This window comes from Mobula birostris, chromosome 7, assembly GCF_030028105.1.
Source record: "Mobula birostris isolate sMobBir1 chromosome 7, sMobBir1.hap1, whole genome shotgun sequence".
NCBI classification, from domain to species: domain Eukaryota; kingdom Metazoa; phylum Chordata; class Chondrichthyes; order Myliobatiformes; family Myliobatidae; genus Mobula; species Mobula birostris.
Genome location: NC_092376.1, coordinates 32,880,191 through 32,907,434, shown reverse-complemented (window position 1 = coordinate 32,907,434; position 27,244 = coordinate 32,880,191). Strand labels below are relative to the sequence as shown.

At 43.3% G+C, this 27,244-nt stretch overlaps 1 protein-coding gene across 1 annotated transcript in view; it reads left to right on the top strand.

Annotated features, from left to right (window-relative positions):
• LOC140200695 (high-affinity choline transporter 1-like) overlaps positions 1–27,244 on the top strand; it is a 42,940-nt gene that overhangs the window by 12,193 nt on the left and 3,503 nt on the right. The window contains exons 4-8 of the mRNA XM_072264273.1: positions 1,565–1,720; positions 10,910–11,058; positions 12,842–12,985; positions 15,657–15,810; positions 19,410–19,627. Coding sequence (XP_072120374.1) covers positions 1,565–1,720; positions 10,910–11,058; positions 12,842–12,985; positions 15,657–15,810; positions 19,410–19,627 — 821 coding nt within the window. The remainder of the gene's footprint in view (positions 1–1,564; positions 1,721–10,909; positions 11,059–12,841; positions 12,986–15,656; positions 15,811–19,409; positions 19,628–27,244) is intronic.

Genomic DNA, 27,244 nt, shown 5'->3' with positions numbered 1-27,244 from the left:
TCAGCAGACAAGCTTTGTCAGCGTACTAAAACAAGGCACATCGTTCAGCAGCACACACTATATTGTGTTGCCTGTGTTATGGGGACTGGACGAGCATGAGAGAAGGAGCACTTACACCAGAGCTGGTACAAGGGTCCTCCTGCAATCAGCCGATGTTGAGATAGTTTTTTTTTATTTATTCAATTACGGGATGTGGCCGTTGCCAGCTAAGCCAGCAAGGGAGATGAGGCTGAGTACAGGGCCACTGTAGGAAACTTTGTCACATGGTGTGAGCAGAATTATCTGCAGCTTAATGTGAAAAAGACTAAGGAGCTGGTGGTAGACTTGAGGAGAGCTAAGGTAACGGTGACCCCTTTTTCCATCCAAGGGGTCAGTGTGGACATGGTGGAGGATTACAAATACCTGGGGATACGAATTGACAATAAACTGGACTGGTCAAAGAACACTGAGGCTGTCTACTAGAAGGGTCAGAGCCGTCTCTATTTCCTGAGGAGACTGAGGTCCTTTAACATCTGACGGACGATGCTGAGGATGTTGTTCGAGTCTGTGGTGGCCAGTGCTATCATGTTTGCTGTTGTGTGCTGGGGCAGCAGGCTGAGGGTAGCAGACACCAACAGAATCAACAAACTCATTCGTAAGGCCAGTGATGTTGTGGGGATGGAACTGGACTCTCTGATGGTGGTGTCTGAAAAGAGGATGCTGTCCAAGTTGCATGCCATCTTGGACAATGTCTCCCATCCACTATATAATGTACTGGTTGGGCACGGGAGTACATTCAGCCAGAGACTCATTCCACCGAGATGCAGCACAGAGCGTCATAGGAAGTCATTCCTGCTTGTGGCCATCAAGCTTTACAACTCCTCCCTTGGAGGGTCGGACACACTGAGCCAATAGGCTGGTCCTGGACTTATTTCATAATTTACTGGCATAATTTACATATTACTATTTAACTATTTATGGTTCTATTGCTATTTATTATTTATGGTGCAACTGTAACGAAAACCAATTTCCCCCGGGATCAATAAAGTATGATTATGATTTATTACCCATCCCTATTTTTAAGAGTCAACCACGTTGCTGTGGGTCTGGAGTCACATATGTGTCAGACGACAGGATTCCTCCCCTGAAGGACATTAGTGAACCAGGTTTTCACGACAATCGACATGGCTTCATGGTGATCAGGTATTTTTGTTTATTGAATTCAAATTTGCCCTGGTGGGATTCGAACTCATGTCCCCAGGGTATAACTGGGTCTCTGGATTGCCAACCCAGTGGTGACCACCACTATGCCATATCTCCCCATGACCAAGTGAGGTTTTTTTGGACATTAATGATATCAGTAAGGGCAGGGTTAAAGGACTAACCACAATTTTACTAAGTGGCAGAGAGGTCCCAAGGAGCTGAGTAGTCTGCTTGTTTCTTTGTGTTCCTATAATCAGATTATGTTTTCATCAGCTGTTAGCTGCTAACAAAGGTGCGAACCTCAAAGGGAAGATACAACGGGAGTTTGATGTTTTGGGTCCCCCCTGCAGCATATCAATGATATCTCCTCTCTCTTCCTCAGGTGCATTATTTTTTGCCAAGAAAATGCGAAGGCAGAAGTATGTAACCATGTTGGATCCCTTTCAGCAACGTTATGGCAACTGCATTGCAAGCCTTATATTCATTCCAGCTATAATTGGTGAAATATTCTGGTCTGCTGCCATTCTGGCAGCGTTAGGTATGGATGTGGAGCATACTTTGATTGTCCTCTGAAACTAGTACCCCACACATCACGTTCTATCATATCCATATGTGTTATTTCCTGGTTGATTAATGATTTGTCATAGAGGCATAGGGTCATAGGCTGCAGCAAGGAAACTGGCCTTTCAATGCAGCTCGCCCATGCTGACCAGGATTGTCCCATTTGGCCGTGTTTGGCCCACATTTTCCTATCCATGCAATGATCTAAATGCCTTTTAATTGTCATAATTATACCCGCCTCAACCACCTCCTCTGGCACCTCATTCCTGATACTCCCCACCCTCTGTGTGAAAAAGTTCACCCCTCCAATCACTTTCATATATAAGGAACAACACCTTGTATTCCGTCTGAGTACCTTCCAACTTGAATGAACATTAATTTCTTGAACTTCCAGTAATGCCCCCGCCTCCTTCACCATTCCCCATTCCCTTTTCTCTCTCTCACCTTATCTCCTAGCTTGCCCATCACCTCCCTCTGGTGCACCTCCCCCCTTCCATGGCCTCCTGTCTTCTCTTATTGGACTCCCCCTTCTCCAGCCCTGTGTCTCTTTCACCAATCAACTTCCCTGCTCTTTACTTCATCCCTCCCCATCCCGGTTTCACCTATCACCTTGTGTTTCTCTCTCCCTTTCCCCCACCTTCTAAATCTACTCCTCATCTTTTTTTCTCAGTCCTACCTGTTGTAAAAAAAACCTCTTAAAGCAATGATTAGTGAGGCACAGAGAGATCTGTATTTATTGACAAGTACCTTTATTGTTTAAACCAACAAGTACGTAAACTCATACACTAAATACCTTGTGTGCCCACCCACTAAGTATCCTTGACTCTCTTGAATAGTCAAAGAATAGTAGAGGTATCACCCGGACAAAGGAGCCTACACTGGCCAGGCGTTCTTCATAGTCCCGATTCACTCACCACGTGCTCCACGCAGGGTTGCTCACACTTGTATCTGCAATGGTTATTCTTTGAAGTTACCACTGCCAGCACGCACGAAGCATCCACTTTTATATCGATTCCTTATCAATTCAAATATTGCATTCCAGTGTCATTGGCCACAGGTCATGTGTCTGACCTTTAACACCTTGTTATTGGCTCTGCTCCAGGCCAGCACTCATTTATTGCCCTCTTCCCATCAAGTGACAGTCGATAATTTATGGCTTTTTGTTCTCAATCAGCAACGAGCTCGAATCACTCCAGGCAGGCACCAACCCCAACATTCACAAACCTGCATGTTATATCGGCCAAAGAACATCTCACAAATGACTTCTGATTTGGAAATGATCTCCAGTCCAGCAGATTACCTGAAGTATCATTGTGTCTTCTTCAAAACATTGATCAAGCCCAATATGTCAAACTCACAAAATGGAGAATAGAATGTCTTCACAAAATGGCAGCCTCTATCCCTAAGCACGTGGCAAGAACAAAGACAATTGGTCTGTCTGCTTCCACTGTCCTTGATTCATTTGAATTCACTGACTTGTAAGCTGTCATTCTTTCTGGCCAACATGCCAAGGGGTCTAGGCCCAAAACGTCAACTATACTTTGATGCTGCCTGGCCCGCTGAGTTTCTCCAGCATTTTGTGTGTGTTGCTTGGATTTCTCCTGTTTATATACTTTCCCTCTCACTTTAAACCGATGCCCTCTAGTTTTGGATGCCCCTAGCCTGGGAAGAGACTTTGGTAGTCCACCTTAGCCATGCTGCTCAGGACTCTATAAGGTCACCCACCATTCAGCCTCCTACACTGCAGGGAAAAATGTCCTAGCCTATCCAGCAACAAACAATCTGCTGGAGGAACATTGTTGGTGGGTGGCGCGCGGAAAGGAATTGTTTGTGTTTCCCAGCCTATCTAGCCTCTCTCTGCTTATAACTCAAGCCCTCCAGTCCTCGAAACATCCTTGTAAATCTTTTCTACATGTAGCACTGGGGGAACAGGGTGATATGGCATGTACACATGTACATGCACCATCTCCAGTTTATTAACATCCTTCCTGTAGCTGGATATTGGATTCTGATGCTTTTGAGTTCTGAAGGTTCTTAGGAAGTCAGGAATGAGGCATAAAACTTGTTGCTTACAGTGTTACAGGAGCAAAGAATGAACAGACAGTAAGGGAGAGAACAACGAAAAAAGCAGCCATGGTCATCTCGTAGTCAGTCTAGAGATAACAAAAATTACAGTGATTACACTAACTCTACAAATTAGCCATATGAAGTGGCATGACACCTGCTACAGAAAACTAGAGAAATGCAGAAGCAACTGGACAATGCTGAACAATTATAGGTATATAAGATGATTATATAAAAATACAAACATAGGAAAGTTAGATTACTAGGAAGATATTAGAAAATAACAATTCCGCACCCAAGTCCAACCTGGGCCACCGGGACTGTCGGTCATGGCTATCCCTTGAGGTCGAGGATGATGGTCTTCGTTCTGTTGATCTACTTGTGGGCTCTCAAGTGGCTTATGAGTCCAATCTTGGCTGTGAAAGTTTTTCCGCATTCAGGACAGGTAGTTCCAGTTGGCGGATCAGGCTTTGGTTGTTGCTGCCTCTCTTTCCATTTTCTTCAGTTTTCTTCTAATTCTGCACAACCGTTGGCTTCAAAAGTTGCTGTTCCTTCTCGGATGATGGCTTGCCAGAGTTTCCTGTCCTTGGCATTGGTTTCCCAATTGTTGATGTCGATGTTACATTTCTTCATAAAAGTTGCTGGTGAACGCAGCAGGCCAGGCAGCATCTCTAGGAAGAGGTGCAGTTGACGTTTCAGGCTGAGACCCTTCGTCAGGACTAACTGAAGGAAGAGTGAGTAAGAGATTTGAAAGTTGGAGGGGGAGGGGGAGATCCAAAAAGATAGGAGAAGACAGGAGGGGGAGGGATAGAGCCAAGAGCTGGACAGGTGATTGGCAAAAGGGATACGAGAGGATCATGGGACAGGAGGTCCGGGAAGAAAGACAAGGGGGGGGGACCCAGAGGATGGGCAAGGGGTATAGTCAGAGGGACAGAAGGAGAAAAAGGAGAGTGAGAGAAAGAATGTGTGTATAAAAATAAGTAACAGATGGGGTACGAGGGGGAGGTGGGGCATTAGCGGAAGTTAGAGAAGTCGATGTTCATGCCATCAGGTTGGAGGCTACCCAGACGGAATATAAGGTGTTGTTCTTCCAACCTGAGTGTGGCTTCATCTTTACAGTAGAGGAGGCCGTGGATAGACATGTCAGAATGGGGATGGGATGTGGAATTAAAATGTGTGGCCACTGGGAGATCCTGCTTTCTCTGGCGGACAGAGCGTAGGTGTTCAGCAAAGCGGTCTCCCAGTCTGCGTCGGGTCTCGCTAATATATAAAAGGCCACATCGGGAGCACCGGACGCAGTATATCACCCCAGCCGACTCACAGGTGAAGTGTTGCCTCACCTGGAAGGACTGTCTGGGGCCCTGAATGGTGGTAAGGGAGGAAGTGTAAGGGCATGTGTAGCACTTGTTCCGCTTACACGGCTAAGTGCCAGGAGGGAGATCAGTGGGGAGGGATGGCGGGGACGAATGGACAAGGGAGTCGCGTAGGGAGCGATCCCTGCGGAATGCAGGGGGGGGTGGAGGGAAAGATGTGCTTAGTGGAAGCAGCGCCGATGCAGTCGTCGATGTAGCGAAGGAAAAGTGGGGGACAGATACCAGAATAGGCACGGAACATAGATTTTTCCACAAAGCCAACAAAAAGGCAGGCATAGCTAGGACCCATACGGGTGCCCATAGCTACACCTTTAGTTTGGAGGAAGTGGGAGGAGCCAAAGGAGAAATTATTAAGAGTAAGGACTAATTCCGCTAGACGGAGCAGAGTGGTGGTAGAGGGAACTGATTAGATCTGGAATCCAAAAAGAAGCGTAGAGCTTTGAGGGTAGAGGGGAACTGATTAGATCATGCACTGCTTCCTACACGCATGCAGAGCTCGTTGACTTTATTAACTTTGCCTCCAACTTTCACCCTGCCCTCAAGTTTACCTGGTCCATTTCCGACACCTCCCTCCCCTTTCTAGATCTTTCTGTCTCTGTCTCTGGAGACAGCTTATCCACTGATGTCTACTATAAGCCTACTGACTCTTACAGCTATCTGGACTATTCCTCTTCTCACCCTGCCTCTTGCAAAAACGCCATCCCCTTCTCGCAATTCCTCCGTCTCCGCCGCATCTGCTCTCAGGATGAGGCTTTTCATTCTAGGATGAGGGAGATGTCTTCCTTTTTTAAAGAAAGGGGCTTCCCTTCCTCCACTATCAACTCTGCTCTTAAACGCATCTCCCTCATTTCACGTACATCTGCTCTCACTCCATCCTCCCGCCACCCCACTAGGAATAGGGTTCCCCTGGTCCTCACCTACCACCCCACCAGCCTCCGGGTCCAACATATTATTCTCCGTAACTTCCGCCACCTCCAACGGGATCCAACCACTAAGCACATCTTTCCCTCCCCCCCCCCCCTACATTCCACAGGGATCGCTCCCTACGCGACTCCCTTGTCTATTCGTCACCCCCATCCCTCCCCACTGATCTCCCTCCTGGCACTTACCCGTGTAAGCGGAACAAGTGCTACACATGCCCTTACACTTCCTCCTTTACCACCGTTCAGGGCCCCAAACGGTCCTTCCAGGTGAAGAGACACTTCACCTGTGAGTCGGCTGGGGTGATATACTGCGTCCGGTACTCCCGATGTGGCCTTTTATATATTGGCGAGACCCAACACAGACTGGGAGACCGCTTTGCTGAACACCTACGCTCTGTCTGACAGAGAAAGCAGGATCTCCCAGTGGCCACACATTTTAATTCCACATCCCATTCCCATTCTGACATGTCTATCCACGGCCTCCTCTACTGTAAAGATGAAGCCACACTCAGGTTGGAGGAACAACATCTTATATTCCGTCTGGGTAGCCTCCAACCTGATGGCATGAACATCGACTTCTCTAACTTCCGCTAATGCCCCACCTCCCCCTCGTATCCCATCTGTTACTTATTTTTATACACACATTCTTTCTCTCACTCTCCTTTTTCTCCCTCTGTCGCTCTGAATATACCCCTTGCCCATCCTCTGGGTCCCCCCCCCCCTTGTCTTTCTTCCCGGACCTCCTGTCCCATGATCCTTTCGTATCCCTTTTGCCTATCACCTGTCCAGCTCTTGGCTCCATCCCTCCCCCTCCTGTCTTCTCCTATCATTTTGGATCTCCCCCTTCCCCTCCAACTTTCAAATCCCTTACTCACTCTTCCTTCAGTTAGTCCTGACGAAGGGTCTCAGCCTGAAACATCGACTGTACCTCTTCCTAGAGATGCTGCCTGGCCTCCTGCGTCCATCAGCAACTTTTATGTGTGTTGCTTGAACTTCCAGCATCTGCAGAATTCCTGTTGTTTACATTTCTTCATGTTGGCTTTTAAGACATCTTTGAATCTCTTCTGTTGTCCGCCTCTTTTACGTTTGCCTTCCTTAAGCTGGGAGCAGAAGATTTGTTTCGGCAGGCATTCGTCTTTCATCCGAACAACATGACCACTCCATCTTAGTTGGTTCTTGATGACGTAGGCTTCAATGCTTGTTGTTTTTGCTTCATTTAGCACACTGATGTTGGTTCTTCTATCTTCCCAGCTGATATTTAAGATGTTTCAAAAACAGTGTTCATGGAACTTTTCAAATGCCTTCAGATATCATCGGTATGTTGTCCAGGTTTCTGATGCATACAGGAGTGTTGGGATTACCACTGCTTTGTACACTAACATTTTGGTGTCTGTTCGGATGTCATGATCATGAAAGAATCTTCTTCGGAGATGTCCAAAAGCTGTTCCAGCGCATTTAAAACAATGTTGGATCTTGCCATTAAGGTCGACATTGGAGGAGAGGTGACTTCCAAGATACGGAAAGTGTTTCACGTTTTCCAGGGTTGTTTTGCCAAGTTGAATTGATTGTTCTATCCGATTTGTCTCAATTGGTGACGGTTGATAGATGATCTGAGTCTTCTTGGAATTGATGGTAAGTCCAAGTTTTGTGTATGCACGGTTGAAGGCAGTCAGAATCTGTTGTAGGTGGTTTTCTGAAAGAGCTGCAACACTGTTGCCATCTGCATATTGGATCTCGGTGAGGGAACTCGTGGATGTCTTCGTTTTGGACTGTACCCAGCACTCAAATGTGACCATAGTTGCCAATTCCAGGTTAAGCACTTTCACTGAAAATATTGGAATGTTATCTAGAAATCCACAGTTTAATGTAAAGCCATTACTCCACTTCGCAAATATTATCTAAACATAGGATTTCCATTTGGCCATCTGGAATGCTGAAGATCTGATTGGGTACAAAGGAACGTTTTTCACATTTTGAGGTCCTTTTTGCATCTTCTGAATGTAAATTGTATTTAGACCTCTTAGACCGCTCTCACACTGATTAAATTTCCTTGATACCTCTCAACGTGTCTTTATCGTAAAATCTTGACAAGTTTCCAGTTACGTGGCCCAGTAAGCTAAGAGTGAAGCTCCTTTGTTTTTATATTCTAGCCAATCATATGCCTCCCTAAGGTCCAGCTGAAGTTTTCATCATCATTATTATGCGCCAGGTCGTATGATGTGGACAATCATGGACTTTCCATGACCATGATTGCTTTTTGGCAAATTTCTCTACAGAAGTGATTTGCCATTGCCTTCTCCAGGGCAGTATCTTTACAAGATGGATGACCCCCCCCCCCCCCAGCCATTATCAATACTCTTCAGAGATTGCCTGCCTGGTGTCAGTGGTCACATAACCAGGATCCGTGATATGCCCCAGCTGCTCATACAACCATCCACCACCTGCTCCCATGGCTTCATGTGACCCTGATCGGGTGTGGGGGGGGGGGGGGAGGGAGCTAAGCAGGTGATACACCTTGCCCGAGGGTGACCTTTGGTAGAGATGTATCTCCACCCCAGCACCCAACTGAGGTATTAGATTATATTTAACTTTATGGTATAAGGAAAACTAATTGAATGAACAATGGTTGAATGTGTAATGTGTTATGAATTTTAACAGAACAATCAATCAATTAATCTCATTCCACCATTTATTCGCTATTTTCTTTCACATGCACTCAACTCCACCCTGCTTCTCAGAATCAGGCTTAATATCACTGGTGTATATATTGAAATTTGTTGTTTTGTGGCAGCAGTACATTGTAATACTTGATCATACAAAAACCTATAAATTACAATAAAAAGTATACAGTATTGTGCAAAAGTATTAGGCACGTTTAAAAATATTCAGTAAAGTGAAAATGCTTTCAAAAATAATGAATTGAAAAGTATACATATATCAAAAAAATTACTATAAAGAGCAGTAAACAGTAAAAAATCAATTCAATATTTGGTGTGACCACCCTTTGATTTTAAACTGTATCAATTCTCTTAGTTACACTGTCGTGCAGATTTATAAGAAAATGTGAGGGTAGGTTGTCCCAAGTATCTTGGAGAACTTGCCACAGTTCTTCTGCAGACTTTGTCTGTCTCTCTTGTCTCTGTCTCCCCGGATAATCCCAGACAGCCTTCATGATGTTGAGATCAGGGCTCGGTTGAAACCATATCATCTGAAACCATATAAACAAATCCAGTGTGCCTAAGACTTTTGCACATTACTGTCTATATAAAAAATTAAATTAAATAAGTAGATCAAAAAGAGAGCAAAATATAGTGAGGTAGTATTCATGGATTCATTGTCCATTCAGAAATCTGATGGTGAAGGGGAAGACGTTGTTCATGAAATGTTGAGTGTCTGTCTTCAAGCTTCTGTATCTCCTCCTTGATGGTAGCAACGAGAAGAGGGCACGTCCTGAGTGACAATAGACAATAGACGATAGACAATAGGTGCAGAAGTAGACCATTCAGCCCTTCGAGTGACGGGGGCCCTTTGTGATGGATGCCACCTTCTTGAAGCATTGCTTTTTCAACGTGTCTTTGATGCTGGGGAGGCTGGTTCCCATGAAAGAGTTGGCTGAGTTTACAATTTACTGCGGCTTTTATCGATCCTGTGCAGTGACCCCCTCCATACCAGACACTGATGCAACCAGTTAGAATGCTCCCACAGTGCACCTACAGAAGGGTCAACTAAACTACTGGCCATGTCTGCAGGATGTGGGATGAAACTAGAGCAGCTGATGGAAACCCATGTGGTCACAGGGAAAACTCAGACACCACCCAGATAGCGCTGGATGTCAGGATCAAGTCCAGTTTGCTGGAACTGTGCTGCACAACACTATCTGCTGCTCCACTGCAATGCCCACAAATTAAATGATTTTTAAACAGCTAGGAAGATGATGCAGTATGCATTACCAAAATCATAAAGCATGCTGTGTTAACCATCCAATTCATCTTTTTAACCTGCAGGTTGTGGATATTTAAACACTGAGACAGGCACCTACTGTTACCAGTTGGGGCACCACAGTAGTGTAGCAATGCTAATAAAGCCCTGGGCACCAGGGCTCAGAGTTCAATTCCAGCGCCGCCTGTAGGAGTTTGTACGTTCTCCCCGTGACTCTGTGGGTTTCCTCCAGTACTGCTGTTTCCTCCCACAGTCCAAAAACATACTGGTTGGTAGGTTAATTGATCGTTGTAAATTGTGCTTTGATTAGGCTGAGTTAGATAGGCGGCTTGCTGGGTGGGACGGCTCCTTGGGCTTGTTCTGCCCTGCATCTCTAAACAAATAAATAAAGGAAGTCGCAATAGAGCGTGATTTCTGTGATTCCTCCACCGCAGTCAGAATCACTTTTACTGTCACTGACGTAAACGGAGAAGTTTGCTGTTTTGCAGCAGCAGTACAAATTACTATAAGTTCTAATAAAAATAAATAAATAGTGCAAAAGGGGAATAATGAGGTAGGGTTCTTGGAGAATTCAGAAGTCTGATGGCAGAGAGGAAGAAGTTGTTCCTAAAACATTGAGTTTGGGTCTTCGGGCTCCTGTATTTCCTCCCTGACACTCAAGGTCAATTTGACCAAGGGACTATTGTCTCCCAGAGTAATTTAACCAACCTGGTACAGGATTGGCAATATATAAATAGATAGATAAATCAACTAACAAATAAACAAATAAGTAAATAAAACAGAACATGAGTTGTAAGGACCTTGAAGGTTTCTCCATAAACATTAACGTTGTTGAAGGCTAAATTTCAATTTTTCCTTCTTAAATAGGTACAACTTCCAGTGTCATGTTGGACCTGAACAAGGATCTATCAATGGCGATCTCAGCCTGTGTAGCAATGATATACACTTTACTTGGAGGTCTGTACTCTGTGGCATATACTGATGTTGTTCAGTTAGGATGCATCTTCTTTGGTTTGGTGAGTTTGAGCATCTCTAATATTGTTAGCATATCACTGGTTAACTAAAGTTTTCAATACTTTGGCCATATTTTTAAAAGAGTAACGTCAACATTACTTCATCGTTGTTGTTTCTGTCCGCGCCTTTTGGTGGCAACCTTGCCGTTTACTTAGCAAGTTTTTTTTTCACGAGGCCAAGTTGTTAGCTCGACGCTCAACCCAGCATGGATGGAAAGCGTGCAGGAAGCCAGCCGGATTTGAACTTGGGACCACTCACCTCAAAGTCCAATGCAGCTGGCTCACATTATTTAACGTTTGTTACCAATTCAACCGTGGATTATAATTAAGAGCAGAAAATGAGGGCAATACTCTGCTGGTCAGGCTGGATCTGTGGGAAGAGTAAAAGATCTAATGCTTTAGGTCAAAGACACTTCCTCAGGACTGGGAGGAAGAAAAGGTGTTCGACCTAAAATGTTAGTGTTGTTTCTCTTCTTACAGAGGCAGCCTGACTTGGTGAATATTCTAGCATTTCTGTTCATTTTTAATTTTAGATTTCCATCAAATTGAGGTTTTTTTGATTGTTCGGATAATGATTGTAATAAACTGGGATTATTCAGGTATACAAATTTATGAGAGGTATACATTCAGAGGCCACTTTATTAGATAAGCCTGTACACCTGCCCGTTAATGCAAATATCTAATCAGCCAATCATGTGGCAGCAACTCAATGCATAAAAGCATGCAGACACGGTCAAGAGATTGTGTTTAGACCAACCATCAGAACGGGAAAGAATTATGATCTAAGTGACTTTAACCGTGGAATGGCTGTTGATGCCAGATGTGGTGGATTGAGTATTTCAGAAACTGCTGATCTAGAATTTTCATGCACAACATTCTCTACAGTTTATAGAGAATGGTGTGAAAAAAGAAACCCAGTGATCAGCAGTCCGGTGGGTGAAATTGCCTTTTTAATGAGAGAGGTCAGACGAGACTAGCCAGACTGGTTCAAGCTGACAGGAAGGTGACAGTAACTCCACTAACCATGCGCTACAACAGTGACGTGCAGAAGCGTACCTCTGAATGGGCAACACTTCGACCCGGGAAGTGGATGCTCTACAACTGCAGAAGATCTCAAATTACATTCAGTGGTCACTTTATTAGTTACCTCCGCAGCTTCTTGCATTTATGTGCCATATCATGATGCAACCAGCCAGGATACTTTCACCAATACAGTCAGGTTATTGGTAGATTAGTTGGCCACCAACATAAACTATCCAGATTGAGAAACTCAAAAGTGTGTTAATGGACTTGGGGGAAGGAAAGAGTTGCAGGAAAATAAGTGGGTGAATTGGATTGATGGGATTGCTGAGTGTCAGCATAGATTTGATGGACCAAATGTCCTCTTTCTCAGTCATAAGGAAATGTAAATGAATGCATCAAATTATTGAAATAATTCAGCAATGAATGCTGAAAATCTTAAATGAAAATTAGGTCAGAAACACATCGGCATCCATAGAGTGTGAGGACATGTAAATGGACTGTCACATCTGAATACAGAAAAAAACATTGTGTATCAAGGAAGTACAGGGACAAGGAATAAAAGAATGCAGAATATGGGTTAGTGTTTGGGTTAAGGATCAACCGTCAGATCTGGACAATAACTTAATGAATAGGCCAAATGACAGAACTAAATACTCGACTGAAAGCTGAACAAATTCTCCAGCCACAGGTATTGAACAGGCTCTTACTGTATTCACACTAAGATGCACGAGTGGATAATTGCAAAACATGTTCTTTCTTTCAGTGGCTCGCTGTTCCTTTCACAATTCAAAATCAAGCTGTTACAAGCCTCAAAATCACAGCAGTTAAGGAGGTCTATCAGAAGCCCTGGCTAGGCAAAATTGATGAGATATTTATTGGAAGATGGATAGATAATCTTTTTATAATGGTAAGAATCAAATTTTCCATTTTAAATGTGAAACTCACTGTTTTATGTGGTATAATTGAAAGTTGCAGATTAGTGACCAAATAAGTGACCGGCCAGCTACCTATTTAAATTCTGCTTTGGCATTCTCCGAGAGAAGAAAATAATGTCTCTTCGTTATAGCTTAGTCACAGTTTTTCATTGTAAATTGATTTCTAGATGTATCATTTGCACTGTTACATACATTAGAACTGTTCATAAATTGGTGAAGAAACATATTTTGAAACATAGAACAGTACAGCACAGGAACAGGCCCTTCGGCTCACAATATTGTGCTGAACCAATTATATTAGAAATCAAATAGCCGACTAAACTACTCTCTTCTCCTTACACGATGTGCATGTCCTTCCACTTTCCTCACATTCAAAGGTTCACTGATTATCAAAGTATGAACCCCTAATACAACTTCATCTTCTCCAGATAGCCACAAAACAAAGAAAAACCATGAAAGTTTTCAGAGAGAAACATCAAACCCACCACCCGCGCACAAGAAAGATCTTTTTTTTAAGACTATCTAAACGTCTCTAAGAAGTCCCCTATATATCTGCCTCTACCACCACCCCAGTCAGTGCACCACTGTGTAAAAATACTTGTCCCTCACATCTACTTTGAACTAACCATCTCTCACATTATACACATTCCCTCTGGTATTAGACATTTCAACCCTGGGAAAAAGATCCTGCCTGTCTACTCTGTCTATGCCTCTCATAATCTTATGAACCTCTGTTGGCCCTCCCTTCAGCCTCTGCAGCTCCAGAGAAAACAACCCAAGTTTGTCCAACCTCTTGACCTCTAATCCAGCCAGTATCCTGGTAAAGCTCTTCTGCACTCTCTCCAAAGCCTCGACATCCTTCCTATATAGTGGGGCAACCAGAAATAACCACTCTTGATATGGCCAGACTAGAGTTTTATAACATCTGGGGGAAAAAATATGCAATCTACATCTTTGTGAAGAATGATCCATTCTAATAGGTTCTGTGCCACACAAGGGAAATTGAGAACAAAAGCACAGTAAGTTACTTTTATTCTGGCTTGGTCGTAATTTATAAGTAAATTGTATGAAAGCTGTTCTAAACAATAATTCAAAACAATTTTAATTAATGTAATCCCAAGCAACACACACAAAACTCTGGAGGGTACTCAACTGGCCAGGCAGCATCTATGGAATAAAAACACAGTCAACATTTTGGGCTGAAACCCTTCAGCAGGACTGAAGGAAAAAAAGCTGAGGAATAGATTTGAAAGGTGGGGGAGGAGAGAGAAACACCAGGTGATAGGGGAAACTTGGAGGGGGAGGGATCAATCAAAGAGTTAGGAATTTGATAAGTGAAAGAGACAGAAAGCCATGGAAGAGAGAAAAAAAGGGGAGAGGAGCACCAGAGGGAAGTGATGGACGAGCAAGGAGATAACATGAGAGAGGGAAAGGGGATGGGAAATGGTGATGGGGGGGTGGGGTGGGGGTGGGGTAAGTGAGGCATTCCTGGAAGTTTGAGAAATCAACGTTCATGCCATCAGGTTGGAAGCTATCCAAATGGGATATAAGGCCTTGTTCCTCCAACCTAAGTGTTGCCTTATCACGAACGGGAATGGGAAGTGGAATTAAAATGGGTGGCCACTGGGAGGTCCCACTTGTTCTGGCGAAACAGTCTCCCAATCTACGTCGGGTCTCACCAATATACAAGTGGCCACACCAGGAGCACTGAATACAGTTTATGACCCCAACAGACTCGCAGGTGAAGTGTCGCCTCACCTGGAAGGACTGTCTGGGGCCCTGAATGATAATGAGGGAAGAGGTGTAGGAGCAGGTGTAGCACTTGTTCCGCTTGCAAAGGTAAGTGTCAGGAGGGAGATCAGTGGGGAGGGACAAAAGGAGCAATCCCTGCAGAAAGCAGGAAGTGGGGTGGAGGGCAAGATGTGTTTGGTGGTGGCAGAAGTTTTGGAGAATTATATGCTGGATGCAGAGGCTGGTGGGAACCCTATCCCTGGTAGTGTGGTGGGAGGATGGGGGTAAGAGCGGACATGGAAGAGACGCGGTTGAGGGCAGCGTTGATGGTGGAGGAAGGGAAGCCCCTTTCTTTGAAAAAGGAGGACACCTTCGTTCTAGAATGAAACGCCTCATCCTGAGAGCAGATTCAGCGGAGGCAGAGGAATCTAGAATGAAAAGCCTCATCCTGAGAGCACTAGCTTCCTAGCTCTTTGCTTCATCCCTCCCCCTCCAAGTTTCACCTATCACCTGATGCTTCTCTCTCCCCTCCCCCCACCTTTCAAATCTACTCCTCAGCTTTTTTAACTCCAGTTCTGCTGAAGGGTTTCGTCCCAAAACGTCGACTGTGTTTTATTCCCCATAGATGCTGCTTGGCCTGCTGAGTACCCTCCAGAGTTTATACTTCCAGCATCTGCAGGTTTTCTCTTGTTTGTAATGTAGTTCCAATGCACTTTATTATTTTAATAGTAAATCTTTTCTGTCTGATTTTACACACTGTTCCTAATGATATACGAAAATGTACTTTAAACCGTAATTAATGTACTCCACCTGAATCTTCTACTTCTTTAGTACATTAGAATGCTTTTGGTCTCACCAGACAAATCACTATTAATGTAATATTTCCAGATAGATTGAAATTTAATTTTGCAGGTGTTGGGTGGAATACCGTGGCAAGCCTATTTTCAACGTGTGCTGGCTGCTTCATCATCAAAAAGTGCTCAAATATTATCAATAGCAGGAGCATTCGGTGGTTGTATTATGGGCGTTCCTTCAGTCCTGATTGGCTCAGTTGCAGCTTCCACAGGTACATCCGTTCAGAAACATGTACAAGCTCCAGTAGAATGACAAAGCACCCATCCACCAGAGCTAGGTTGTTCAGTGTGTGTGTGCGCACAGAGTTCAAAGTAAATTTATTATCAAAATATGTATCTGCTACCATATATGACCCTGAGATTCATTTTCTTACAAGTTTTCACAGAAAGACAAAGAAATACTACACACTCACAAAGACTGTCAAACAACCAATTTGTAAAAGAAGCCAAACTGTGCAAATATAAAAAAACACAAATAATAATAATAATTATGGTTTCTTGTGGGAATACAGGAATGAGTGATTAACACAAAAAATATGTCATAAAAGACAAGCAAATTCAAGATGATAAATGTAGAAAATGCTGAGAAAAATCAGAGACAATCCGACACATTACAGGATCCTATAGCAGTTTAGCTCAATCTGATTATTACACAGCCACAATCAAAAGGCAAACATCATTTATCAAAAGCTTGCTTTAAAATACAAACTCATAAATGAAATCATTCCTTGCTATAAATACAAGCCTGATCCAGCTTTAGGGTCAGAGTCCTACAAATTATATTATGACTGATCCGTTATTACAGAAAGGACAATCCGTAATAACTGTCTGGATATAATAATACAGGATAAACAAGCAAGAATAACTTAATAGATACATCCATCTCAAACACACATAATTGCAGAAATGCATAAATGAAAAACACCAGAACTATGCTGAATTAAAAGAGGAAATTGAAAGACTTTGGAACATGAACAAGGTATACATTGTCTTGATAGTAATAGCTGCAAATGGTGTCATCCCAAAGGTTCTACACAATTAGGGCTGCACCTTAATATCTATGTAAATCTCCAGAAAGCCACAATGCTAAACACCACTAGAACAGTCCGAAAGTTCCCAGCAATTGACAAATGAGCGTGCTTGGCTATGCCTGTACCTCAGGTTTTACCAGCTTGAGCTGAAAAAAAATAATAATTAATAAATAAATAATACTGAGGATGTGAGTTATAGATCCTTGAAAGTCAGTCCACAGGTTGTGGAATCATTTCAGTGTTGAGGTGAGTGAAGTTATCCACGTTGGTTCAGGAGCCTAATGGTTGAAAGGTAAAAGCTGTCTTTGAATGTTTTTGTTCTTGAACTCTGTGTGTTTGTGTGTGTGTGTGTGTTTATAGAGGGGATGTGGGTGTGTGTGTGCATGTGTGGATCAGGTCCTCACGTCTGTCCATTTATAAGTCAATAGGGCAAAAGAATTGGTGGGGAAGAGGGTGTGGCTGAGATCAATCCATTGATGCTACAGCTGAACAATGTTACAGAAAAGTTTTGTTGCAGCTTGTCAGCTAATTTAGCAACCCAGAATATTTACCTGCTCGGCTTACAAACTGGAATGAAGGCTTGTGTACATTCCTTTGGCAATTTGCTCAAGACTTTCATTCTAGGGCAGCAGGCTTCGAAATTACATGAATCACGTCCACAGTTTGTGTGATAAACATTTACCAGACAGTAGGCTGAAGGCGTGCAATCATCACAAGCTGGAGATATGTCACTTGCCACAGTACCCTGGAGGATGAAGTGGTAATATGTGACACAGTAAAACAAGTGGGGTATTATTGCAAGAGGTTCCACTTATTTCCAGTCTGTCATTGTATAGAAAGGACTAAACAGACAAAATGGCAATATTGGGATCATTCATTCATTTCTTGCATTTCCTTGATTTCCCCTGAACTGAGGAGGCAGTTAAAAGTAATCAAGGTTGGTGGGTCTGAAGCAGAGTTGAAAGCAGATACAGCGTACGAATAAGAAAATGGTCAATATGATGTTGGTGATATGACTTCTGGTCAGAAATATAGGTTAGCCTCACCCATGGTTTGGATTGTACATGGCAGCTTCCATAAAACCATAAGACTATAAGACATAGGAGCAGAATTAGGCTATTCGACCCATCGAGTCTGTTCTGCCATTCCATCCTAGCTGATTTATAATCCCTCTCATGCCTTCTCCCCATAGCTTTAACACTTTTATTAATCAAGAACCTATCAACCTCCACTTTAAATATACCCAACGACTTGGCCTTCACAGCCATCTGTGAAAATGACTTCCACAGATTCTCCCCCTTAAAGGCATCAGTGAGACAGGCGGTTTTTAAATGATCCACTATTTCATGGTTCCTGTGACTAAAATGAGCTTAGTCTTTTGAATTACAGATTTATTCAGTTACCTGAATTTAAATTGGCCAGCTTCTATGGTGGAATCTAAATCAGAGCATTGAGTATAGGAGTTGGGATGTAATGTTGAAATTGTACAAGGCATTGGTGAGGCCAAATTTGGAGTATTGTGTACAGTTATGGTCACCGAATTATAGGAAAGATGTCAACAAAATAGAGAGAGTACAGAGAAGATTTACTAGAATGGTACCTGGGTTTCATCACCGATGTTACAGAGAAAGGTTGAACAAGTTGGGTCTTTATTCTTTGGAGTGTAGAAGGTTGAGGGGGGACTTGATAGAGGTTTGAATCTCCCCCACTCTTAATGGAAAAAGCCTATCCACGTCAACTCTATCTATCCCCCTCATAATTTTAAATACCTCTATCAAGTCCCCCCTCAACCTTCTACTGTAATGCTATATAGTGCTAGTGAACTGGGTTGGTTCCTTAAGGTTATCAGAGCCAGGGGACAGGGGTGTTGGGTGTGGTGGGGGTGATAGGGACAAGCTTCCACTACCTATTAAATGCTCCGAATGCCACGTGTCTCAAGCAGCCTCTGACAACAAGTCCAGCTCCCGGCCTTCGTGTCTGGCTGAGCTACTAAGGCCGGCAGAACCTTTTCCACTGACAGGAGAAGGAGCAAAGGAGGGTTACTGATGCCTTAAAACCAGTCGCTTCAGGCAGTTGGGGCTCATCGGCCATTGTAGGCAGCTCATCCAGGAGAAGGAAAACTCTGATCTCAACCTCCACAGCCCTGCAGCTATACACAGTCATGGGGAAGATTTCAGGAGTAAACATCCAGGAAAACTCCGGAGCTGGAGTCCCTAAGGCAGTCCTATGTTAAGTTCAACACTGACTGGCAACTCCTGCAATGCCGCTGGTACCAAATTGTATTGGTCTCTGCTGTTCCTTTGGGTTCGGCAGCTGCGTGGAGAGGGGGAGCCTGCGACATGGGCAGCAGCTTGCTCTGCATACTGTTCTGCCCTGGCTTGAGCACTGAGACACAACACAACATCCATGATTGACCCCGACCATTGGAGGCCTCTTGGCCCAGGTTTGATTCCACCGCTGCCTGTAAGGTGTTTGTACATCCTCTCCCTGACTGCGTGAGTTTCCTCCAGGTGCTCTGGTTTCCTCGCACATTCCAAAGATGTACAGCTAGGGTTAGGGTTAGTAAATTCTGGACAGGCTATGTTGGCATCGGCAGTGTGGAGACACTTGCTGGCTGCCCCCAGCGCATCCTTAGACTATGTTGGTCATTGACTCCAGTGACACCTTTCACTGTATGTTCTGATGTACATGTGACAAATAAAGCTCATCTTCAGGTACACTGATTGCTCAGGGCGGACAATGTTCTCATTTTGAGTACTTCTCTCTCCTCTTTGTTTCAGACTGGAATCAAACCTCTTATGGTGCCAAGTCTCCTTTCGAAATGGGGGAGGCTTCTATGATCCTGCCGATAGTCCTCCAATATTTGTGCCCGCGTTACATTTCTATTTTTGGAATCGGCGCCATTGCTGCTGCTGTCATGTCTTCAACAGACTCCTGTCTCCTTTCATCCAGTTCCATGTTCACCTATAACATTTATCGGAAAATTCTCAGACCAAAGGTAACATTAATGATCAAGCCTGTGTGCCCACATGCTAGAGATATGTGCTTAGAAATTGGATTGCATTGTCCCACCTTTTTGTACAATACACAATTCAATTTCAGCAAAGAGTTAACCACAAAGAAAAGTCAGGAACATACACTGAGTCTCAGGATCTGTAGTTTTCCCTCTGGATCTTCTGTGCTTCTGGCACGTTAATGCAGGGACATCCAGTAATATCCAGTGGTCTACCTATGCAGAAGAAAGCCTTCACAACATCTTCTTCTTATTGCAACAATGGCACAGTAGAGTAGCGGTTAGTGCATCGCTTCATGGTGCTGACCAGCTATCAATGATTGTGTTCAACTCCCATCACTGTCTGTAATTATACATGCTCCCGTGACCTCCGGGTGCTCCAGTTTCCACCCACGTTCCGAAGATGTTTGAGTTAGGATTAATAAGTTGTGGGTATGCTATGTTAACGCCCCAAGTGTGGTGACACTTGCGGGGCTGCCTATCATATAAAATCCTCACTGATCTGATTTGACACAAATCATGCAATTCACGATATGCTTTGATGTTTCGCTACACGTGTGACAAATAAAGCTAACCTTTATCTTTTATACCTTTATCAATAATATGTCTAAGAAAGGAAGACATCTCAGATGTTTTGGAGTGGAAAGGTTTATCTTGAGAACAGTTGTGCCAGGGATGGTGAAACTGAGAGAAAGGAATGCCATATTTACAAGAGATAGGATGAGAGAAGGTCTAATCTAGGTAGCTGTGTGATATAATGTCAGTGATAGTTTATCTCCTGCTATGGAGACTGCTAGATCAAGAAAGGGTAGAGAGGTTTCAGAAATGTTCTTCTTTGCAGGCATACTGCCAAGGTCGAAGGTGATTTTCATCTCCCCCGAGGTGGCAGTAAGTGGAGTGCAGGCTGCTTCATTCAGTTCTCTGTCCACCATCTTGACATCCACTTCCTCCACCATTCAATGAATAGTGAGAGCTGAGTGGCCCCAGAATGCACAGGAGTTACACCCAACGTTTTCTCAACAGCTCCTCCCAGAATCGCAAACCAAGGATCAGAGTTTAAATATAAAAGGGTGCCCCTTTTCAAATATTAATGTACTTTATATTAACCCTTTATGGTTATCTGCTGCAAGCTCCCAAACACTTCCAATGTTTTGAGCCATCGTCCTGTACAGGAGTCTCACACAGATCCCTGGGCATACTGAGAAAGTGTTCAGGACCCCAGGAACAACAGGAACGCAGGCCCTTGGGGAATATCACATTCCAATGCTCTGTTCAATGACTGTTGGTATGTCAGGTAATTTACCAGCCCTGACAATTCCCCAGGTAAAAGAGAATGTATGACTCATTACCGTCCAAGCACTGTGTGATCTACAGCCACTGTTCCCTGCAGGCGAGCACTAATAATCACTCAGCTTTTGTCTTTACACCATCCGAATCAGAATCAGGTTTAATATCACAGGTTTTATATGTCGTGAAATTTGTTGTTTTGCAGCTGCAGTACATTGCAATACGTAATATTAAAAAAGCTATAAGTAACAATAAGAAATGTATTTTTTAAATAAATTAAATACATCATGCAAAAAGAGAGGGAAAAAAAGAAAAAAGTAGTGAGGTAGTATACATGGGTTCATTATCCGTCGGAAATCTGATGGGAGAGGGGAAGGAGCAGCTCCTGAAACATTGAGTGTGTGTCTTGAGGCTCCCCTACTCCTCCTTGATGGTAGAAATGAGAGGAGGGCATGTCCTGGGTAATGGTGGTCCTTAATGATGGGTGCCACCTTTTTGAGGCATCACTTTTTGAAGATGTCCTCAATGCTGAGGCGGCTAGCTGGCTGTGTTTGCAACTTACTGCAGTTTTTTTCTGTAGCGTGTAAGCCCTCCATACCAGACAGCGAGGCAACCAGTTAGAATGCTCTCCATGGTACATCTGTAGAAATGTGTGAGATCTTTGCTGTCATACCAAGACTCCCAATAAAATATAAAAAACTGCATCAATATGTTGGGCCCAGGATAGACTGGGCCGCAGAGCCCATCAGAATGAGAATGTACAGGTTTATAAAATAGATGTCATACACATTATGCTGCTGACATATTCATGCACTTTCAAGAAAGTGCCCAAGCATCACCTAGACCACGTGCATAATCCTCAAATTACCCAACCAAAATGTTAAGCTGCAATAAATTTTATAATGCTGTCATTTGTCTATTGGAAGTAATAGTGAACAAAGGAGCATGTCATCGGATCTCCAAGCTGATTCTGCCAGTCACTTGACAGTTCAGTGCAAGTACAGTATCCAAGAATTAGAAGCAGTTTGGCAGATATTTGCCCTGAAATAGTCTCCAGAGTGGCCAAAGTTCATTGCCAAGGTCATATTACTGGCCAGCTTGCACTGTAGTCTGAATGCAGTGGGTGATATGAGGTGGTCCAAAGTAATTATCTTGGCTGCAGACCACATCCATCTGGCCTGCCTCATTTGGTCGAATTCCAACTTCAGTTTAGTAGCACTTAGTGGTTAGAGATCCGGGGGAGGGGGGCAGCATAGTGAAGGCACTGTACTTTATAAATGAGTTTTGGAAATGCAGGAGGATTGGGGGAAGAAAATAAGTGTCGGAAAAAGTTTACAGACAACTGTTACATTAAAAAAATCAGATTGCTTAAAAGACAAAATTCAAGGCAATTTTGTCAACCAAACCATGCCGGCTTTAAGTGGAAACACTGCCGCATATTGCTCTGCACACATTATTCAATCCTGATCTTACTAGCAGTTGCTTGAGGCTGCAGAGGATAAAGATCAAAAGGGCAAAAGGTAAATGGGAGAGTGCTGTTGGGAGATGTGAGAAAATTGATGTTTTACACAGAGTGGCTTAAATCTGGAATGCCTTCATAATAAAAGTGCTGGAAACAAAGTCAATCGGGACTTCAAAAAGGAACTAGACAAGTGCTTCAGGGAAAAATAACATAGGGATCATACAGGGATTGGAGTCGCTACAAACAGACTGGCCTCCTAAGCGGTAACAATCCTCTTCCACTGTTCTCAGTTCTTCACAGATCTCATCATGTTCGGTCTAGTTCCACTTTTCACTGAACATCAGAAACAAAATACAGATAGCGCAAATCTGAAAACAGAACGTTCCAGAAGCTCATGCAGTATTTGTGGAAAGAGAAAGCAAATTAGTGTTTCAGGTCAAAGACCCATCATCAGAACTAGGAAAGAGAAATAAACATGCTGGCTTTAAATGGCAAAGGGTGAGGGAAGATCAGTGAGGACAAAATTAATCAGACCGTGTAGAACATAGGAGCAGAATTAGGCCATTTGGCCCATCGAGTATGCTCTGCTATTCCCTCATGGCTGATTTATTATTCCTCTCAACCCCACTTGTCTGCCTTCTCCCCAGTACAAAAGGGACGGGTTACACTTGAACCAGAGAGGGACCAATATCCTTGCAGGCAGGTTTGCTATAGCTGTTCAGGAGGGTTTTAAACGAATTTGTCAGGGGGTTGGGAACCAGAGTGATAGTGCTGGGGATGAGGTAGTTGGTTTACAAACAGAGGCAATGTGTAGTGAGACTGCTAGCAAGAAGAGACTGATGACAGGGCAAAATTGATAAGTTGCAATGTAAATGGTGGACAAATTTGAAAAAGGTGAATACAGAACTGAAGGTGATATATTTGAATGCACTAAATAAGGTAGATGAACTTGTAGCACAGTTATAGATTGGCATGTATGATTATGTAGGCATCACTGAATTATGGCTGAAAGAAGATTATAGCTGGGAGCTTAACATCCAAGGATATACATTGTATCGAAAGGGCAAGCGGGTAGGCAGAGGGGTGGCGTGACTCCCTTGGGGAAAAAGATTAAATCAAATCATTAGAAAGAAGTGACATAGGATTGGAAGGTTTTGAATTGTTTTGGGTAGAACTAAAGAACTGCAAGGGTAAAAAGACCCTTTTGGGAGTTATGTGCAGTTCCCTGAACAGTAGTAAAGATGTGGTCTACAAATTACAATGGGAGATAGAAAATGCATGTTAAAGGGCAATGTTACGATAATCATGGGGGCTTTCAATATGCAGGTAGTTTGGGAAAACCAGGTTGGTGCTGCACCCCAAGAGGGGGAATTTCTATAATGCCTATGAGATGGCTTTTTGGAGTAGCTCGTGGTTGAGCCAACTAGAGGATTAGCTATTCTGAATTGGGTGTTGTGCAATGAACTGGAATTGATTAGAGGTGAAGGAACCCTTAGGGTCAGTGATTATAATATGATCAAATTCACCCTGCAATTTGAGAAATAAAAGAAAAAGTCTGATGTATCTGTTTGGAATGGAGTAAAGGGAATTACAGATGCATGAGAGAGGAGCTGGCTAAAATTGTTTGGCAGGGATGACGGCGAAGCAGCAATAGCTGGAATTTCTGGGAACAATTTGGAAGGTGCAGGATATATGGATTCCAAAGAGGAAGAAGTATTCTAAAGGAAAGATGAAACAACGACGACTAACAAGAGAAGTCAAAGCCAACATAAAGCCAAAGACAGGGTATATAATAGTTAGTCTGAGTGGTTAGGAAGATGATGCAGTTGATTAATAAGGATGTTGTTTCGGGATACTTAGAGGCACTTGATAAAATAGGCCATAGTCAGCATGGTTTCCTTAAGGGAATATCTTGCCTGACAAATCTGCTGGAATTCTTTTGAAGAAATAACAAGCAAGACAGGTAAAGGAGAATCAGTGGATGTTGTGTACTTGGATTTTCAGAAGGCCTTTGTCAAGGTGCCACACATGAGGCTGCTTAACAAGATAAGAGCCCGTGATATTACAGGAAAGACACTAGCACGTATAGAGCAGTGGTTGATTGGCAGGAGGCAAGGAATGGGAAAAAACTGAGCCTTTTCTGGTTGGCTGCCAGATACTACTGATGTTCCACTGGGGTCTGTGTTGGGACCACTTCTTTTTACATTATATGTCAATGATTTGGATGATGGAATTGATGGCTCTATGGCTAAGTTTGCAGACGATACAAAGATGGGTGGAGGAGCAAGTAGCTTTGAGGAAGTAGAGAGACTACAGAAGGACTTAGACAGATTAGAAGAAGGGTCAAAGAAGTGGCAGATGAAAGAGTGTTGGGAAGTGTATAGTCACACACTTTAGCAGAAGAAATATAAGCGTAGACTATTTTCTAAATGAAGAGAGAATTCAAAAATCTGAGGTGCCAAGATTGTCCTTGTGCAGGATTCCCTAAAGATTAATATGCAGGTTGAGTCAATGGTGAGGAAGGCAAATGCGATGTTAGCATTCATTTCGAGGGAATTACAATATAAAAGCAAGGATGTAATGTTGAGGCTTTATAAAGCACTGGTGAGGCCTCACTTGGAGTATTGTGAGTAGTTTTAGGCCCTTTATCTGAGAAAGGGTGTGCTGACATTGGAAAGGGTTCAAAGGAGGTTCACAAAAATGATTCCAGGGCTAAAAGGCTTGTCAGATGAGGAGTGTTTGATGGCTCTGGGCCTCTACTCACTGGAAATCAGGAGAATGAGAGGTGACTTCATTGAAACCTATTGAATTTTGGAAGGCCTCGACAGAGAGGATATGGAGAGGAAGTTTCCTATGGTGGGAGAGACTAAGACCAAAGGGCACAGCCTCAGAATAGTGGGGCATCCATTTAGAATGGAGAGGAGTAGGAATTTCTTTAGCCAGAGAGTGGTGAATAGATTCTTGATTAGTCACGACACGAAGGGATACAGGGAGAAGGCAAGAGACTATATGGGGCTGAGAGGGAAAGTGGATCAGCCATGATGAAATGGTGAAGCAGACTTGTTGGACCAAATGGCCTAATTCTGCTCCTATAGCTTATAGTTTATAGTCTATGGTCTTATGGTAACCTTTGATGACCTGTTGACCAAGAACCTATCAACAACTGCTTTAAATATACTCAATAACTTGGCTTCCATAGCCATTCGTGGCAATGAATTCCTCAGATTTCCCACACTCTGGCTAAAGAAATTCTTCTCATCTCTGTTCCAAATGGACATCCCTTTATTCTGAGGCTGTGCCCTGTGGTCTTAGACTTAACCACTATAGGAAACATCCTCTGTACATCCACTTGTCTAGGCCTTTCAATATTCAATGGGTTTCAATGAGATCCCCCCTCATTCTTCTAAACTCCTGTGAGTACAGGCTATTAAATGCTCCTCATATGTTAACCCTTTTATTTCTGGAATCATTCTTGCAAGACCCCTGGACCCTCTCCATTGCCAGCACTTCTTTTCTTAGATAAGGGACCTGAAACTGCTTACAATACTCCAAATGCAGTTTGACCAGTGCCTTTATAAACCCCCAGCATTACATCCTTGCTCTTATATTCTAGTCCTCTGGAAATGAATGCTAACATTGCATTTGCCTTCCTTACCACCGACTCAACCTGCAAGTTAACCTTTAGGGAATCTTACACAAGGACTCCCAAGTCTTTTGCACCTCTGATTTTTGAACTTTCTCCCCATTTAGAAAATAGTCTACACCTTAATTCCTTCTACCAAAGTGCATGACCATACACTTCCCTACGTTATACTCCACCTGCCAATTCTTTGTCCATTCTCCCAATCTGTCCAAACCCTTTTGCAGACTCCCTGCTCCCTCAACACTACCTGTCCCTCCACCTATCTTTGTATCATCTGCAAACCTGGCCACAAAGCTGTCAATTCCATCATCCAAGTTGTCATATCATGTGAATAGAAGTGGTCCCTTTACTGACACCTGCAGAACAGCACTTGTCACCAACAGCCAACCAGAGCACCTCCCCCCTGTATTTTCCAACTCTTTGCCTCCTGCCAATCAACTACTGCTCTATCCATGCTAGTATCTTTCCTGTAATATCATGGGCTGTTACCTTGTTAAGCAGCCTCATGTGCAGCACCTTGTCAAAGGCCTTCTGAAAATCGAAGTAAACAACATCGACTGACTCTCCTTTGTCTAACCTGCCTGTTATTTCCTCAAAGAGTCCCAACAGATTTGTCAGGCAGGATTTCCCCTTAAGCAAACCATGCAGATCTGGCCTACTTTATCACGCGCCTCCAAGCACCGAAACTTTATCCTTAATAATGGACTCCAACACCTTCCCAACCACTGAAGTCAGGCGAACTGGCCTGAAATTTCCTTTTTCTGCCTCCCTCCCTTGTTAAAGAGTGGAATGACATTTGTAATTTTCTAATTGTCTGGAACCATTCCAGAATCTAGTAATTCTTGAAAGATCATTACTAATATCAGCTTTAGCTACGTCTTTCAGAACCCTGGGGTGTAGTCCATCTGGTCCAAGTGACCTACCTACCTTCAGACATTTCATCTTCCCAAGACCTTCTCCTCAGTAATAGCAACTACACTCACTTCTGCCCCCTGACACTCAAAATACAGGTATATTGCTAGTGTCTTCCACAGTAAAGACTGATGCAAATTATTAAGTTTGTCTGCCATTTTGTCTCCCATTACTACCTCTCCACTGTCATTTTCTAATGGTCCAATATTCACTCTTGCCTCTGTTTTATTCTTTATATTTCTGAAAGCTTTTGGTATCTTTTTTGATATTTTTGGCTAGCTTACCTTTGTGTTTCATC